Source organism: Equus przewalskii, chromosome 10 (assembly GCF_037783145.1).
Source record: "Equus przewalskii isolate Varuska chromosome 10, EquPr2, whole genome shotgun sequence".
Lineage (NCBI taxonomy): Eukaryota > Metazoa > Chordata > Mammalia > Perissodactyla > Equidae > Equus > Equus przewalskii.
In genome coordinates this window covers 26,308,429-26,324,219 of record NC_091840.1, presented here as the reverse complement: position 1 = coordinate 26,324,219, position 15,791 = coordinate 26,308,429, and the positions used below count along the sequence as shown (strand labels likewise).

At 52.0% G+C, this 15,791-nt stretch overlaps 1 protein-coding gene across 5 annotated transcripts in view; it reads right to left on the bottom strand.

Moving 5' to 3' along the window:
• The window catches only part of ABCC3 (ATP binding cassette subfamily C member 3), a 46,043-nt gene that overhangs the window by 5,076 nt on the left and 25,176 nt on the right, over positions 1-15,791 (bottom strand). For 2 of the 5 annotated variants that reach the window (XM_070562207.1, XM_070562208.1), the window contains 12 exons: positions 10,763-10,930; positions 10,245-10,437; positions 9,185-9,299; positions 8,841-8,988; positions 8,533-8,740; positions 7,956-8,266; positions 6,681-6,880; positions 6,405-6,531; positions 4,988-5,089; positions 2,177-2,323; positions 1,841-1,999; positions 1,075-1,241 (listed from right to left, as the gene is read on the bottom strand). In XM_070562207.1, coding sequence (XP_070418308.1) covers positions 1,075-1,241; positions 1,841-1,999; positions 2,177-2,323; positions 4,988-5,089; positions 6,405-6,531; positions 6,681-6,880; positions 7,956-8,266; positions 8,533-8,740; positions 8,841-8,988; positions 9,185-9,299; positions 10,245-10,437; positions 10,763-10,930 — 2,045 coding nt within the window. Of the gene's footprint in view, positions 1-1,074; positions 1,242-1,840; positions 2,000-2,176; positions 2,324-4,987; positions 5,090-6,216; positions 6,532-6,680; positions 6,881-7,955; positions 8,267-8,532; positions 8,741-8,840; positions 8,989-9,184; positions 9,300-10,244; positions 10,438-10,762; positions 10,931-15,791 lie in introns of all 5 variants that reach the window. The other 3 variants (XR_011523375.1, XR_011523376.1, XR_011523377.1) reach the window with 3 other exon arrangements.

Below are 15,791 nucleotides of genomic sequence, written 5' to 3'. Positions count from 1 at the left end.
AAATGATAATATTTTAGATAGATTGGGCTCAATAAAACATACTAGGAAAATTTATTTCACCTGCTTCTTTTTCCTTTTTTTAAGGTGGCTACTAAAAAAGATTTTAATTACACATATGTAGCTCATATATTTTTATTGGGCAGTGTGATGCCAAGAGGTATGGGTATTATTATCCCCATTTTAGAGTGAAGGAAAAAGAGGCACAGAGAGGTTAAGCAACTTGCCCCAAATCACACAGCTAACACAGGTATGGGTATTTCAAGCCTTTAGACCCAGTGAAAAGTGACTTCTGGCCCTCCCTAATGCACAGCCTAGTGGCTGAGTATATAAAGTCTGAGACTATAAGAAGGCAAAGAAGGGCCTGGAGAGCTCACTTTACCCTCTCCTAAACTACAGACGAGACTGCCTCCATCTTGGAAACTATCTGTGATCTCCTGGAAACACTGTGGGCTTCCGCCCACTGCTCCACAGGCTCAGTCACGCCCTCTCCCCAGGCCAAGCATAGCGCTGACAGCCTCACAAGACAGGACTGAACAGGGCTTGAATCTCCCAGACCTGGTTCAAATCCCAGGCACACCTCCTCCCAGCTGTGTGGCCCTGGCTCTGCCTCAGTTTCCCCATCTGCGAAGTGGGACCACGGACCACCTCTGGGGCTTGTGTGAGGACTCAGTGAGGTAGTGCAACGTGCGTGGCACACAGAATATGCTCGATGCAAAACAAGGCCCCCTGAGTTCACGCAGGCTGAGATGGGAGTGGGGAGGGAAGATGGGGCTGCCTGGACTCCGGGTCATCGGATGCTCGATCATCCGGCTCCAGAGTGCTGTTTCTTTCTTTCTTTTTAAAATTATTTTATGGAGGTCATATGGGTTTATAACATTGTGTAATTTCAGGTGTGCATTATCATATACCAGTTTCTGTACAGCCTGCATCATGCTCACCCTCAATGATCTAGTTTTTATCTCTCACCATATATACATATGTGCCCCTTTACCCCTTTCACCCTTCCCCACTGATAACCGCCAATCTGTTCTTGTCTGTGTGTTTCTGCGTTTCTGACCCGCTCCGAGCCGTTACCTGAGATTCTCCCCACCCTCGGAGCACTCGAAGTCCAGGCCCGCTGGCTGCGAGCTCACGAACGCGTGCAGGTGGGACAGTTCCAAGGCCCGCCATAAGTCTTCTTCTGAGTAACTGCCAGAGGGGTCCAGGTTCATACGCAGGGTCCCCGAGAAGAGGATGGGGTCCTAGGGACACAACAAGGTCTCAGAGGGGGGAAGCTCAGGCCCCACCAGGAGCCGTGGGCCCCAGGGCCAGGGACAAAGAGAGGGATGGAGGTGGCAGCATTCCCACTCTGTCCCCAGCCCTCGAGGAGGGAGGCAATGGCCAAGGGGAGAGAAAAATGCCTGGGGGGAAGCAATAACCTCAGCCTTGCCCATCACAAAGCCCACCGCTAAAGCAGAGACCGGAGCCGCTAATCTGACTCCGAAGTGTCCAGTCGGCAGATAAAACACCCCAGAGGAGCCAGAAAAAGTGAGTGTAATTCTGAGCTGTGAAACAAGGAGCCCAGGACAGCATGTCTCAGGGGATGGGGTGCTCGAGGGGTCCTAGGGTCCTGCCCCATTTGCTGGCCCAGGAGGTCAGAGGGCAGGGTCTGACTGGGCCAGGGTGCGTCTGACCCTTCCAGATCCATGACCGGTGGTGGCTCTGTGGCTCTGTCCTTGCTGGTCTGCTCTCCAGCCTCCCAGACCGAGGTCCCAGTCTCAGACCTCAAGCTACAGAACAGGGCTGGGGCCTGCCCCCCAGAGTCATTGGTCAGTGTGGCCCGTCCACGTCAGGCTGGTACCTGGGGGATGATGGTCAGCTGAGAACGCAGGTCATGGAGTCCTATGTCCGCCACGTTGAGGCCGTCAATGCGGATTTCCCCCTCTGCGGCCTCCAGGATGCGGAACAGGGAGAGGGTCATGGACGATTTGCCAGCACCAGTGCGGCCGACGATCCCCACCTGGAGGAGGTAGGGAAGCGCTGCCAGGGGGAGGCTAAGGGGTCAGGAGGGCATCTCTGGGACTCCCCTAGAGCGGCCCAGCAGAGGTGTGGGCCGAAGCACCTGCTCTGCCACCTATCGATACTCTCCACAAGGGTTGTGGCCGCATCTCCGGGGGCAAACCCACCCCACGCGCACCTTCTCACCACCGCGCACGCGCAGACTCAGATCCTTCAGCACCAGCTCCAGGCCCGGCCGGTAGCGCACAGAGTAGTTGCGGAACTCCACCTCGCCCTGCGAGGGCCAGCCTGCGGGGGGGCGGCGGCCCTCCACCACCCAAGGGGCCTGGTGGGAGGGGAGACGGTTCTGCGTCAGCATCAGCGTGGCACCTCTTCCCAACTGGCCCTCTCCCACTTTTCAGTCTCCCTCCCAAAGCCCCCTCCATCCTCACCGACTTGGTCCCTGTGGGAAAGTCCCTGGTGCCCCTGTGGCCCCTCTGGTTCAAGGGTCACAGTGGTGAACAAGACAAAGTCCTTGCCCCCTGGGAGGCTTACATTCTAGTATAGGGAGCATAAAATCAACAAACAAGCACATCCATATAATGTAAGAAGGTGATGAATGCTAAGAAGAGCTTGGAGTTGCTGTTGTATACAGGGTGGTCAGGGATGGCTTCCCGGAGGAGGTGACATTTCAATAAAGACCTGAGGGAGGTGAAGGAACAAGCCAAGTAGATATCTGGGGGAAGGGCATGCCAGGCAGAGGGAACAGCAAGTGCAAATGCCTCCAGGTGTGTTCTAGGGCACAGTGACAAAGGGGAGAGGCAGTTGGTGGCCCCATCACGTGCAGGTTATTTTAAGAACTTTGGTTTTTTTACTCTGAGTAAGATGCAAAGCCATTAGAAGGCAACGCACAGAGGGATGACGTAATTTGATGTGGTTTTAAAAGATGCCTCTGGCTGCTGTGAGGGAAAGGGTGAGGGGAGGGTGGAAACAGGGAGGCTAGTTAGAAGGGTGTCAGAATAAGTTGGGCGTAAGATACGGTAACTTCGAGACAGGACCAACTACATAATTTGGGAAGCCCAGTGCAAAATGAAAAGGTGGGGCTCCTTGTTCAAAAATTATGAAGAATGTCCAGGTGGTGACAGCAGAGTGTCAAACCAAGCATGAGGCCCTTCTGAGCAGGGGGACCTGTGTGCCTGACACACACACACACACCCACGAAGCCAGCCCTGCTTCGAGACGGGGGAAGCCAGCCTGTGAGCACACAGAAAGCAAGGCAGCCGACAGAGAGGGCTCTCGAGGAGGAGAAGGTGTCAAAGAAGGGGCAGCAGGGTGGGGGGCAGAATTTTTTAGGATATGGAGACAGGATCATGTGAACAGACAGGGGAAAATGGGAACACGAGACATGAAGAGGGAGAAGTTGAAGCTCCTAGAGAGTGTGGGGCTGGGGGGATGACGGGGGATGCCGGGGGAAGGCAGGGGTGGTGGAGGCCGTAGGGCCAGGAGAGGCCAGGTGGGTGGGGGGTGGGGCGGGGAGCTCAGTGGAGACTGACAGGGCCAGAGCTGGGGTCACAGAAGCCATGAGGGAGGGCCTTCCAAGAAGAAGGGAGGGGTCCTTCCTCCAGGTTGCAGGAGGCAGATGAGTTCAAGGGTGATGGGACTGGGGAGAACATGTGGACCATATTTTAAAGCAAGCTGCGTGGCAAAAGAGAGCAGAGAAATGGGGCAGTAGGATGTGGGGGAAAGGGCGGGTTGGTTTGTGTGTCTAAGCGGAAGATATGATGGCATATTTTTGCATGTGAGTGGGAATCATCCAACAGGGGGAGCAAGACGGACCATGTGGGAGATGGAGGGTGTAATGGAGGAAGCGAGGCCTTGGGTGGCCGCGCAAAGTAGAAGGGGTGGACTTTGAAACAAGGAGGGCCACTTCCTGTTGAAAGAGAAAGGAAGAAGGTGAAAGGAGCACAGGCAGGTTTGAAAATCCGGAGGCAGGAAGGTCAAGGGAGTTCACCCCTTATCACCTATTTTCTCATTGACCTGTCAGGCAAGGCCGATGGATGAGCACAAGGGAGAAGGAGGTGTGGGGGTTTGAGGAAAAAATGTTCAGAACAGATCTTTCTGAGAGTGGGAACACCTGCTTCCCGGGGAAGAAAAGCAGGAATACCCAGCAGTGGTGTGTGGTTACAAACTGGAAGTAGAAGCAGTGAGGTCCTCCAGCAAGGTTTCAGCTGCTCCGTGCAGGCACGTAGAAGGTAGACAGATGGGCACCTGAGGCGGGGTTTCGTAGGTGAGTATAACTGAGAGGGAGAAGGGCAGGGGCATTGAGAGCAGCGGCAGTGGTGGAACATAGGATCCAGGCTAGATGAGCTGATGGATAGAGGGATAAAGGCAGGTGACGGGATTGGGGGTCCCAATGAGGACAAAGAACTGTGTCAGCGGAGGGTGTGGAACACGTGATCCAGGGGGATGAGAAGGGTGGTCTGAAAGTGGGACGCTTGACGTTAAGATCTCAGAGATGGTGCAGCTTCTGGACATGAAGAAGCCTGTGGTGCAACCACGGGAGGGAGCGGGCGGAGAAAAGTCTGCGCCCCCAGGGGAGGACAACTTCCTTTCCCCAACAAAGGGCACGCCGCCCCACCCCCGCTCCTTCATCCAGGCGGATGTCCTTGGCTGGAATGCTTACCTGTCTTGCTCACCCCAGCTGAATGACCCCCCCATATGTGCCCTCTTTGGGTGCACCACGCAAGGCTGCTGTCCTCCACTGCAGAGCCCCGCACTGTCCTACCGCTCCCACTGGCTCACAATCTGCCTGAGGGCAGAGCCGACATTGCTCAGCTCTGGACCCTCTACACCTTCTAGCACAGACCTGGCTGATGCTCGATAAGGGTTGAATGAACGAGGAAAGAGCCGCCTGCACACCGGGCCTTGGGCTACAGGGATGGCGGGCCACCAAGCACCCTTCCCCAGCAATTCTAGGTTCCCCCTGCCCCAGGCTCTCTGCCGGACGCACCTCCGTCTCCGTCTTGGAGTACTCCTTGACTCTCTCCACGGCCACGATATTAGACTCCAAGGCTGACATCATTCGGATCATCCAGTTCAGAATAAATGTCACCTGGCCAAAGGGACTGGGTCATGGGTAGCGTGATCTTCCCTCCCTCTGCAACAGCTTTGGGAGGAGTTCAGACTCCCTGATTATGCTCCTGTCCCATCTATGACCCAGGTGGGCCTAGGCAAGTCCACAGGGGTGCCACCTGGGGCTCTCATCACAACTGTACCTCAGGCAGTGGCAATGCAGATTTAACTAATGGCCACCCAGCCCAGTGATTCTCAACATTAATATGTATAAGAAAGACTTCCCAGAGGATCTCGTTGAAATGCAGCTTCTGATTCAGTAGGTCTGTGGTGGGACTTGAGATTCTGCATTTCTAACAACCTCCCAGACCATGTTGACGTGACTCACCCCTGGACCACACTTTGTGGACCAAGGAGTCTTTTTCTTTTTTTTAAAGATTGGCACCTGAGCTAACAACTGTTGCCAATCCTCTTTTTTTTTTTTTCTGCTTTTTTCTCCCCAAATCCCCCCAGCACATAGTTTTGAATTTTCAGTTGTAGGTCCTTCTAGTTGTGGTACGTGGGACGCCGCCTCAACGTGGCCTGACGAGTGGTGAACCAGCGAAACCCTGGGCCGTGGGAAGGAGAGCGTGTGACCTTAACCACTCAGCCACGCGGCTGGCCCCAAGGAGTCTTGATAGACATGCAGAATCCTGAGCCCTATTCTAGGCCTACTGTACCAGAACCTACATTTTAACAAGCTCTCCCTGATTCATGTGTACATTAAAGTGTGAGATGAAGATGTGTCTGGATTGTCCTTTGTTTACCAGAGCATTCAAGACTTGAGCCACTTGAGGCATCAAAAAGGTGATCTGATTCGCATAAATTCCATTGGTAATTATTTAACCCTTTGAAACTATAGGCTGATATCACAGTGACCTGCCCAACCTCCAGCCCCGGCTCCGGTCACCTTCTCCAGGTACTTTCTCTGTGGGTGTGTGAAACGAGGGGGATTCCCCGCCCAGGGCCTCTGTCAGGGTTGACCTTCTAGATCTTGTGCACAGGCAGGACAAATTCAGTTTGTCTTTTGGGGCCAAGCTCCAAGATCATTTCTCCAACACCCCAGGTAGAGACTCTCCGCCACGTTCTTACAACATTTTGTTCCTCCCTCCACAGAGACCTGCTCACCCTGCATTACAGTTCCCTGCTGGTGGGAGTGGCACTCCACGCGGCACTGGGAGCTCACAGTCCTGGTGGGCAGAATCTGTGGCTGGTCCCCACACCGGGCAGAGTTAGGTGCTCAGGTGATGTCTGGGACACCTGTGTGTCCTCCGCCCTAGAGGTGGCCCTGCCCTGGGGCCCGGAGCCCTGCGTACCTGTAGGGCATAGGACACAGAAAGGCCCACCAGCCCCGGACTCAGGCTGCTTCTCCCAATCACAGCAAAGAGGGCAGCAAAGAGCACAATACAGTTCCCCGTGAACTCCACATGGACCCCCAGCCACCTGTGGGGATCAGACAGGGAGGAAGTGGGGCAGGTGCAGGAAGGGGCCAGTTTTCTGTTTGAGGGGAAGGAGGGGCTAGGACCCAGAACCACAGAGACCCTGGTGGGAACTCCTGGAGGGGCCGGGAGTAAGGGGGGCAGGTTTCTGACCGGTTGGAGGCGATATCGACGTAGCAGCTCCTCTGGTTCGTGTCCACTGTAGCATCACTGAGGGCTATGAAGTCCTGGCTGCGGCCATAAGCCCGGATGACGCTGGAGCCAGTTACCGTCTCCGAAAAGCGTGAATAAATGGGCGAGCGACTGACCGATTCCAGACGCTTCAGTTGCCGTGATGTGGCTGCATAGAAGCGCTGACGGAGGATGGAGAAAGAGCTTGGGGTCAGAACTGTGCGACCCCCAACTCAGTCCTACATGTCCTCTGAACCCATCCATTTCCCCCGGGCCTCTTCCCAGACAGCCCCATCCTCCATTAGACCTTGCTCCCTCCTGCTACCTGCAAGGACTCAAGACTTGGGGTTCTGATGTGGCTCCGTGAACTCATTCCCCGCTTTCTCTCTGCTCATCTCTGCTCCATCTTCCAGGCCACTTCCTCCACAAAGCCTTTCGTGATTCCCTCTCAGTTCCTGACCCCCGCCCCCTCTGTGGGGCCCTGGATTACAGCACTGAACTTGCACGGCCTCCTAAGTCAGCGAATATGCCTACTCCACTTAGGGGCCCTAGCAGTGTTCTCACACAGTCAAAATTTTGCAAAATGTGCAAAAAGAAGATAATTTTGTATTCTTTTTCTTCAAGAGACTCTCCCTACCCCAGCCCCACTTCAGCCCCACAAAAACATGGTTCTGTCTACAGCTTCCATCTTCTACCCTGTGGGCCCCAAGATGGCGAGGGCCATATAGAATGTATATCTGGGGGTCCCCTGCCCCAACACTTAGCACAGCCCAGACCAGGGTCTCTGTACACAGGGGCTGAGCTTCCGGCCACCTCGTGGATGACCTTCATCAATTGATTAGTCCTGGCGAGCTAGGGGCTCAGCAATGCAAATGCCTTTTACAGTTAGCTGGATCTGAATGTTATCAGCTCGTATGTCTTAGAACATACATACACATCCATGTTTAGACAGGTGTAAAAAGACGGGAAGGATAATATGTCTCAAACTTAATATTTTACTGAAAAACAGCCAGCATCCAGAGTTCCAGGGCCAGCCACAATTTGCAAGGGTTTCATTTTATCCAACAACAGCCCTATGAAGTAGGTTCCATGAGTCTCTCTATTTTGCAGGTGATAAAAAGAAGTTTCAAAGAGGTGAGTAACTGACTACTATTGTCCTTAAGCAAATTCAGCTGTGATGCTGGAGTCCAGCCTCCCTACATCCCACCCCTGGTCCCCCGCCCACACGAGAGCCACGCCCACCGGCATGCCACGCACCTGCACCAAGATGTAGAGGACAGCCAGGGGCAGGATGACCACCGCGAAGAGCGGTGTGCTGGTCATGACGACCACGAGGATGGAGAGTGCGTTGAAGAAGGTACCCAGCAGCATGAGGATGCCGGGAGACAGAGCCTCATCGATGACGTAGATGTCCTTGGAGAAGCGGTTGAGGATACGGCCTGAGGGTGTCGTGTCGAAGAAGGACTGTGGTGAGCGCATCTTGTTGTGTAGCAGCGCCTGGTGAAGCAAGCGCCCAGCTTGGACGCTGCCCACCACCATCGTGACGGCTGCCAGCAACACCAGGAACCCTGTTGGAGGAGACAGAGGGACTCTCACTCACCTAGGCCAGGTGGCGGGCATGCAGGGGCAGGTTCTGAGAGAGGGGATCGCCAGGGTGGGCTAGGTGGGCTCAGAGGCGAGGGGACCACTTGGGTGGGTTAAGGAGGCATTGGGTGGCACCATGGCTATGATGGTGGAGGGAGACTCAGAGGCAAGGGCATGGCTGGGGGACCTAGGAGCCCTGAGGTGAGGAAGGGGCAAATGGAGCCCCTTCCAGGTCTCTCTGTAGGCTCACCTTGCAGAATTCCCAAGGTGGCATAGACACCCAGCCTCAGGGAGGTGTTGTTCTGGCGGCTGTCCACCATGGCCTCGTTAGTCCAGGCGCTGAGCCAAACGTTGGCCCCAATGGCAGCTGCACTCTGACCCGCATACAGCAGACAGACGACCAGTGTTGTACAGAGTCCCATGGCCTTGGCATAATCCCAGAACACACTCAGCTTCACCTGCACAGCAATGGCAGTCAGGGACAGAGGACACCTGTGAGGCCGGGGACTTTTGGGGGCCTGCCCACCCTCTCCAGCCCTCCTTGTCCACCCTACTCACAGTGCCCGTCTCCATCTTCTCCTCCTGGATCAGTGCCCCGCTTGCCTTCGCCTCTGCTACGGGCACTACCTTTTCTGCTGGACCCACACGTCTCCGGGACACAGGCCGACCCTGGCCCTCCCCTTCCGAGGACATGGCACTCAGCTGTCTGCGGAGGCAGCTGGTCAGGCCCAGAGAGGAGGCCTCCAACACACCCACAGGACAGAGCCCCAGGAGGAGGGTTCAGGCTGCAGCCAGAGGCCCGGGGTGTGAGCGTCAGGGAATACAACCACCTGCACCCACGCTGGCAGGGCTTGGGGAGCCCTGAGGCAGCCTCCCAGGGTGCTGAGAGCTCAGGAGCTCACCTCATAAACTGCTTCTGGACCTCATACATGACTGGCTCATTCTCCATCATGTCCGTGTGACTGCTGAGCGTGTCTTCAATCAGCAGCATCTCCTCGTCGTCTACAGTCTCCAAAGCTGCAGTGGGTTGGGAGGGAGACAGAGGCCAGCAAGCTCCCTGAAAGCCCCTGGTATCCCCCAATCCCCACTCCAACGACGAGGCCCGAATGGACAAGCATGACAGAAGAGAGCATTGAGAGGGCAGCAAGAAAGATGTAGGTTAGACAGAAGAAAAACTTCCCATTGGAGACCCTGGAGAAGGGGACTCAAATACAAGGGTTAGGAGCTTGGGCTCTGGAGTCAGACAGGCTGAGCTTAAATCTCAAATCCTCACTGCATCACTGTAGGCAGGCAGGTAAAATGAAGATAAGAATAGTACCTGCCTCATCGTGTCATTGTCACTGTGAGGACCGAAGCAAAGAATGTGTGTCAAGTGCTTAGCGGGGGGCATAGCACTTAGTAAATGCTCAAGACATGTTAGCTGTATATACAGCAAAAAAACGCAGGAGAAGGGCTGTGAGCCAGCAGAGTCTGGGGTGGGGGAGCCAGGACTGGGCTACACGGTGCTCTCGTGAGCCCGGGGCTTTCAATACGCTCCACGAGCACAGGGAGTTTTCTGTTTGTTCGCTGCTCTCTCTCAGTGCCTAGATATAGTAATTCCTCAATAAATATTTATTGATAAATAAATGACTTTCCCCAGCACTTGCATATTTACAATTTATCTGTGAAACAGCCTTGCCGTCCAAGCTGGGTTCTTATGCCCTTTTGACTCTTGGGAAAACTAAGGCTCTGAGACCTGAGCTGCGGGTGGGGGTCACCCAGTTAGGGAAGAAGGGGAGGAGGGAGCTGACCACATCTGCTTCCCTTTCCCTCTTGGGGATGTCTGACTGCCACACAGGTGGTCCAAGTTGCCCAGAACCTCCCTTGTACAACACTGGGCCTGTCCAGAGACACTCAGAGGCCCCGAGACAGAGGAGACGCTGGGAAGGCGTAGGAACATGCAGGGCCAGGGATGGCACCTACTGGCCCTGCTGTCCTCCTCCAGGTGCTCCCCACTGTCATCCAGTGTGTAGTTTCGGAGGAAGTTGGCAAAGGAGTCGTTGCGCTGCAGCAGGGCTGTGTAGGTGCCCACCTCAGACACCCGTCCGTCAGCCAGCACTATGATGAAGTCTGTCTGGGGCAGGAAGCTGATGCCATGCGTCACCAGCACCCGCGTCTGGGGAGGAGACAGCAGGCTATCACTCCTAGCGCCCTCGGCACGCCCACTGCACAGGCACGAGGCCGTGGAGTGAGAGGCACCGGTGTGCCCGGGAGCATGGACAGGCACACAAGTGACTCACCCCATGCTCACACCCCCAGCTGGCTTGGTGCCTCTGGGGTGTGTCCCCCCCACCGTGGGTTTCTCCCTCCGCCCAACCCACACTCCTGCTTCTCAGGCCTCCCACACCTCCAGGTCTCACACAAACCCCTTGGCCTCCCACCCGTTCTCTCCTAGGGTCCTAGGTCTCACCTTAGTCCCCTTAGCTTCCTGCGGGTCTCACCTTGCCTGCCAGCACACCCTCTGGCCCGATGACTTGGTCAAAGATATGCTTGGCCACATGGGAGTCCACGGCTGACAGTGGGTCATCCAACAAAAAAATGTCGGCAGCACTGTAAACAGCTCGGGCCATACTGACCCGCTGCCGCTGGCCCCCAGACAGGTTAATGCCCTGGATGGAGGAGGGAGGGGAGGTGTGGGCTGAGTAGAAGGGAGTCAGACAGGGACAAGGGGGACAAGGGCCCTGTCCACTGCCATTCAGCAAGGGAGATGACTAAATCCAGATTTCACATGCCTCATCCCGTCCCTGTGAAGCTCTGAGGCCACAGAGGAAGGGGTAGTGGCTCTGAGTCCTCCCAGGGTGAGTGAGGACATCCTGCTCCCCTGGCTCCACCACCCTACCCAGGTGGGTTCCCTGCCTGCCATCTTCCAACACTGGGAGGCTAGAAATCCCCAGGAGGTCCTTAATAGACTTTTTAATCTCCCATCGCCCATACAGTCCTCAGGTGACTTTCGTAACAACTATCTCATTTGGTCCTCATGTCAGTCCTTCCAGGGAGGTATCATTAGCCCCACTTTCCAGATGAAGAAATTAGAGCCCAAGATGTTAATGACTTTGTTCAAGGTCCTGAACTATTGAGGGCAGAAGCAAGGATGGAAACCCAGCATCAACCCCAGAATTCATCAACCTTGAGATTTTTCAGGTGCTGTGGGGAGGTAAGATCTCTCCTTTAACCCCTGATGGATAAACTGAGGCACACAGTGGCAGGGCTGGGCCCAGAGGGTAGACCCCAGAGGTACAGCCTACTCTCCTACCACCCGCTTTCCTCATTCCATCTGAACAGGGCCCAGTTCTTCAGGGTACCCTTAGAAATTGACCCCTGGGGAGAGCAAGTATGGGGTGGGAGCTGGAGCTTCTGGGGAGAAGCAGGGGGTGGACATGCAGCTGTAGTGACTGAGGCATGCGAGCATGCCTGCATTCAACCAACCAGCCCTTTTTGAGTGCCTACTATGTGCTGGGCACTAAATTAGGTTTGCGTGTGCGAGGTCAGCGTGGGTCCAAGAGAGATGGGAAGGAGTTGAGTCAGATGTGGAGGCCTTCTCTGGGTTCCTATAACTTCGGACTCCTACCTAAAAGTTTCCCATGCCCACCTCAAGGCTCAGACCCTCATCACTTCCCCCAGAACATCAGGAGAGCCTCCTCTCTGGTTCCTGTGCCCTTAGGCCCCTCCACAATGCAGTCCGGGCAACTTTTCAAAATGCAATTCACGTCCCTGCTTAAAACCCTTCACTGACAGGTTTGAGCATCAAGATAAATAATGATAGTAATGGATGATAACCCATGGAATTAAATCAGAATCCATGAGAAATTAATATTGATATAAAGAAATTAATGAATAAGTAAAAAATGGGGAAGGAGGGAGAAGTTCTCTCTCTTTTTTTTTTTGAGGAAGATTAGCCGTGAGCTAACAGCTGCCAATCCTCCTCTTTTTGCTGAGGAAGACTGGCCCTGAGCTAACATCCATGCCCATCTTCCTCTACTTTATATGTTGGACGCCTACCACAGCATGGTGTGCCAAGCGGTGCCGTGTCCGTACCCAGGATCCGAACCGGCGAACCCCGGGTCGCTGAGAAGCGGAACATGCACACTTAACTGCTGCGCCACCGGGCCAGCCCCAAAGCTCTCTCTTAGAGTAGAATGCCAACCAATAACTAAGGAGTTAGGAAATCACTGTTTGGCAAAAATTACAGTAAACATTGATTTAGGCAAGAAACATCAATGAAAGTTATGAAATAAAATCATCAATGAAAGATACCATCTCAGGCGCTGGCCCCGTGGCCGAGCGGTTAAGTTCGTGTGCTCCGCTACAGGCGGCCCAGTGTTTCGTTGGTTCGAATCCTGGGCACGGACATGGCACTGCTCATCAAGCCGCACTGAGGCAGCGTCCCACATGCCACAACTAGAAGGACCCACAACAAAGAATGTACAACTATGTACCAGGGGGCTTTGGGGAGAAAAAGGAAAAAATTAAAAATCTTTAAAAAAAAAAAAAAGATACCATCTCAATCAAGTGATCAAAGTTAACGTTGTCAATAAAGCACCAACCGACATCATGTGCCTCCTGATATGATGCACCAAGGAGGACTTAACATCATTTCCTTGGTATATTTCCCCAAAAGACATATACAGTCAGACATCATTTCATCATGGGGAGGATGTTTTGAGAAATGCATTGTTAGGTGATTTCATTATTGTGCTAACATCATAGGGTGTACTGACAGGGAATAAAATTTGCCACCCTAAAATGTGTCTCTTTAACATGAGGATTATTTTAGGCTGGTTATTTTTAAGAAGCAAAAGACTCAGAAAGTTTTTCTCCTTATCTCCCTCTTAACTTCCTAAAAGAAGTCAGATTAAAAAAAACCTGTCTCAGGAAGCAGTTATGGCCTTAGCATAACATGAACTAGGTGGTAGACAGGGAGGAACCTAGAAAAGCCTGTTTCTTGGGCTCCCCTCTGTGTTCTTCTGTTTCTGTGCGGCCAAACACTACTTGTTCTCCAAAGTTTGCTCCTTTTCACCTACCTGTGAGTTGCCTTCCTTCCCCTTGAACCCCCTGACTCTCCCCACCCCCACCACCTTCTTTTGTCTTTATCTGAGGATGGTGTTTAAGGTGAGGGTTTCAGCCAGTTTGGCAAGTTACTCAGTTTTCCTGGGTTTCTCCCGTGTACACCTGTTATTAAACTTTCGTTTGTTTGTCTCCTGTTAATCTGTCTTATGTCAATTTAATTCTCAGACCCGCCAGAAGAACCTAGAAATACAGTACTTACACAAACCTAGATGGTCTAGCCTACTACACACCTAGGCTACATGGTACTAATCTTATGGGACCCCTGTCATATGTGCAGTCCATCACCGTGTGGGGCATGACTGTACTCTGAATCTAATCATGCTCAAATTGACAGACATCCTAGAAAATGACTGGCCTGCAGTCTTCAAAAGTGTCAAGGTCATGAAAGACAGACTGAGGAATTATCCAGACTGATAGAGAATAAAGAAAGATGACAACGCAATACAAAGCCATGATCCTGAATTGGATCCTAGACCAGGAAAGAAAATAGCTAAAAAAGACATTACTGGGACACATGACAACATTTGACCACAGACAGTGAATTAGATAACAATATTGTATCAATGTTAAATTTCTTGATTTCGATAGTCCAACTATAATTGCCTAAGATAATGTCTTTGTTTTGAGAAAATACACTGAAATCTTTAGGATAAAAACAAACGAAAAACCTAAAAGAGCTTCAACTATAAAACTCTTAGAAGAAAACAGAGTGGAAAGTTTTATGACGTTGGATTTGGCGATGGTTTCTTGGATATGACACCAAAAGCACAGGCAATAAAAGTAAAAATAGATAAATTGGACCACATCAAAATTAAAAACTTATATGCATCAAAGGACACAATGAAAAGAGTGAAAAAGCAACCTATAGAAAGGAAGAAAATGTTCGCAACTCTCATAACTGATGAGGGGTTAACATCCAGTATAAATCGAGAATTCCTACAACTCAACAACAAAACAAACAACTTGATTAGAAAATGGGCAAATAATGTAAATAGACATTTGTCCAAAGAAGATATAGAGGCACAAGAGAACATGCTCAACGTCACTAATCATTAGAGAAATGTAATCAAACCCCAATGAGATATCACCTCACATCCATTAGAATGACAACAAAAGGGGCTAGCCTGGTGGCGCAGCGGTAAAGTTTGCATGTCCCACTTCGGAGGGCCAGGGTTTGCCAGTTTGGATCCCGGAGGCAGACATGGCACCGCTTGGCAAGCCATGCTGTGGTAGGCATCCCACATATAAAGTAGAGGAAGATGGGTATGGACGTTAGCTCAGGGCCAGTCTTCCTCAGCAAAAAGAGGAGGATTGGCAGCAGTTAGCTCACGGCTAATCTTCCTCAAAGAAAAAAAAAAAAGCATGACAACAAAAATTAAAACAGAAAATAACAAGTGTTGGCCAGAATGTGAAGTTGGAACCTGTGTGCACTGCTGGGGGGAATGTAAAATAGTGCAGCCGTTATGGCAAACAGTATGGCAGTTACTCAAAAAATAAAAAAAATAGAATTGCCGTATGATCTAGCAATTCCCCTTCTGAGTATATACTCAAAAGAATTGAAAGCTGGGGCTCTAAGAGATCTTTGCACACCCGTGTTCACCACAGCATTATTCACAATAGCTAAAAGGTGGAAGCTACCCAAGTGACCATTGACAAGTGAGTGGATAAACAAAATGTGGTCTATACATAAAATGGAATATTAGCCCTAAAAAGGAAAGACATTCTGACACGTGCTACAACATGGATGAAACTTGAGGACATTATGTTAAGCGAAATAAGCCAGTCACAAAAAGACAATGCTGTCTGATTCTACTTATAGGAAGTACATAGAATAATCAAATTCATAGAAATAGGGAGTAGAATGGTGGCTGCCAGGGGCTGGGGGGAGAAGCGAATGGGGAATATGGGGAGTTACTGGTTCGTAGGCATAAAGTTTCAGTTTTGCAAGATGAAAAGGGTTCTGGAGATTGGTTTTGTGAATGTACTTAACACTACTGACCTGCACACTGAAAAATGGTTCAGATGGTAAATTTTATGTCAGGCATATTTTACAACTAAAAATAAATAAGTTAATTAAAAAAAAACTCTCACTGATGTCCCATAGTTTTTAGGGTAAATGTTCTGCCTTGCATACCCTCCCCATCCCTTCCTAACCTCCAGTCACACCAAATTGCACCGGAATGACTGTCTACCCATCATTCCTCAGCTCACCCCTTCAAAGGCTTTCCACCCCTCTTGGTAAAAGCCACAGTCTATATAGTGGACTGCAAGGCCCTATGTAACCTGGCTGCCTGAACACCTCACTGGCCTCATCTCTTCTTCCTCATCCCTGCTTACTCCACTCCAGCCACGCTGGCCTCCTTGCTGGTTCTTGAATACCCCAATCACACTTCTACCTCAGGA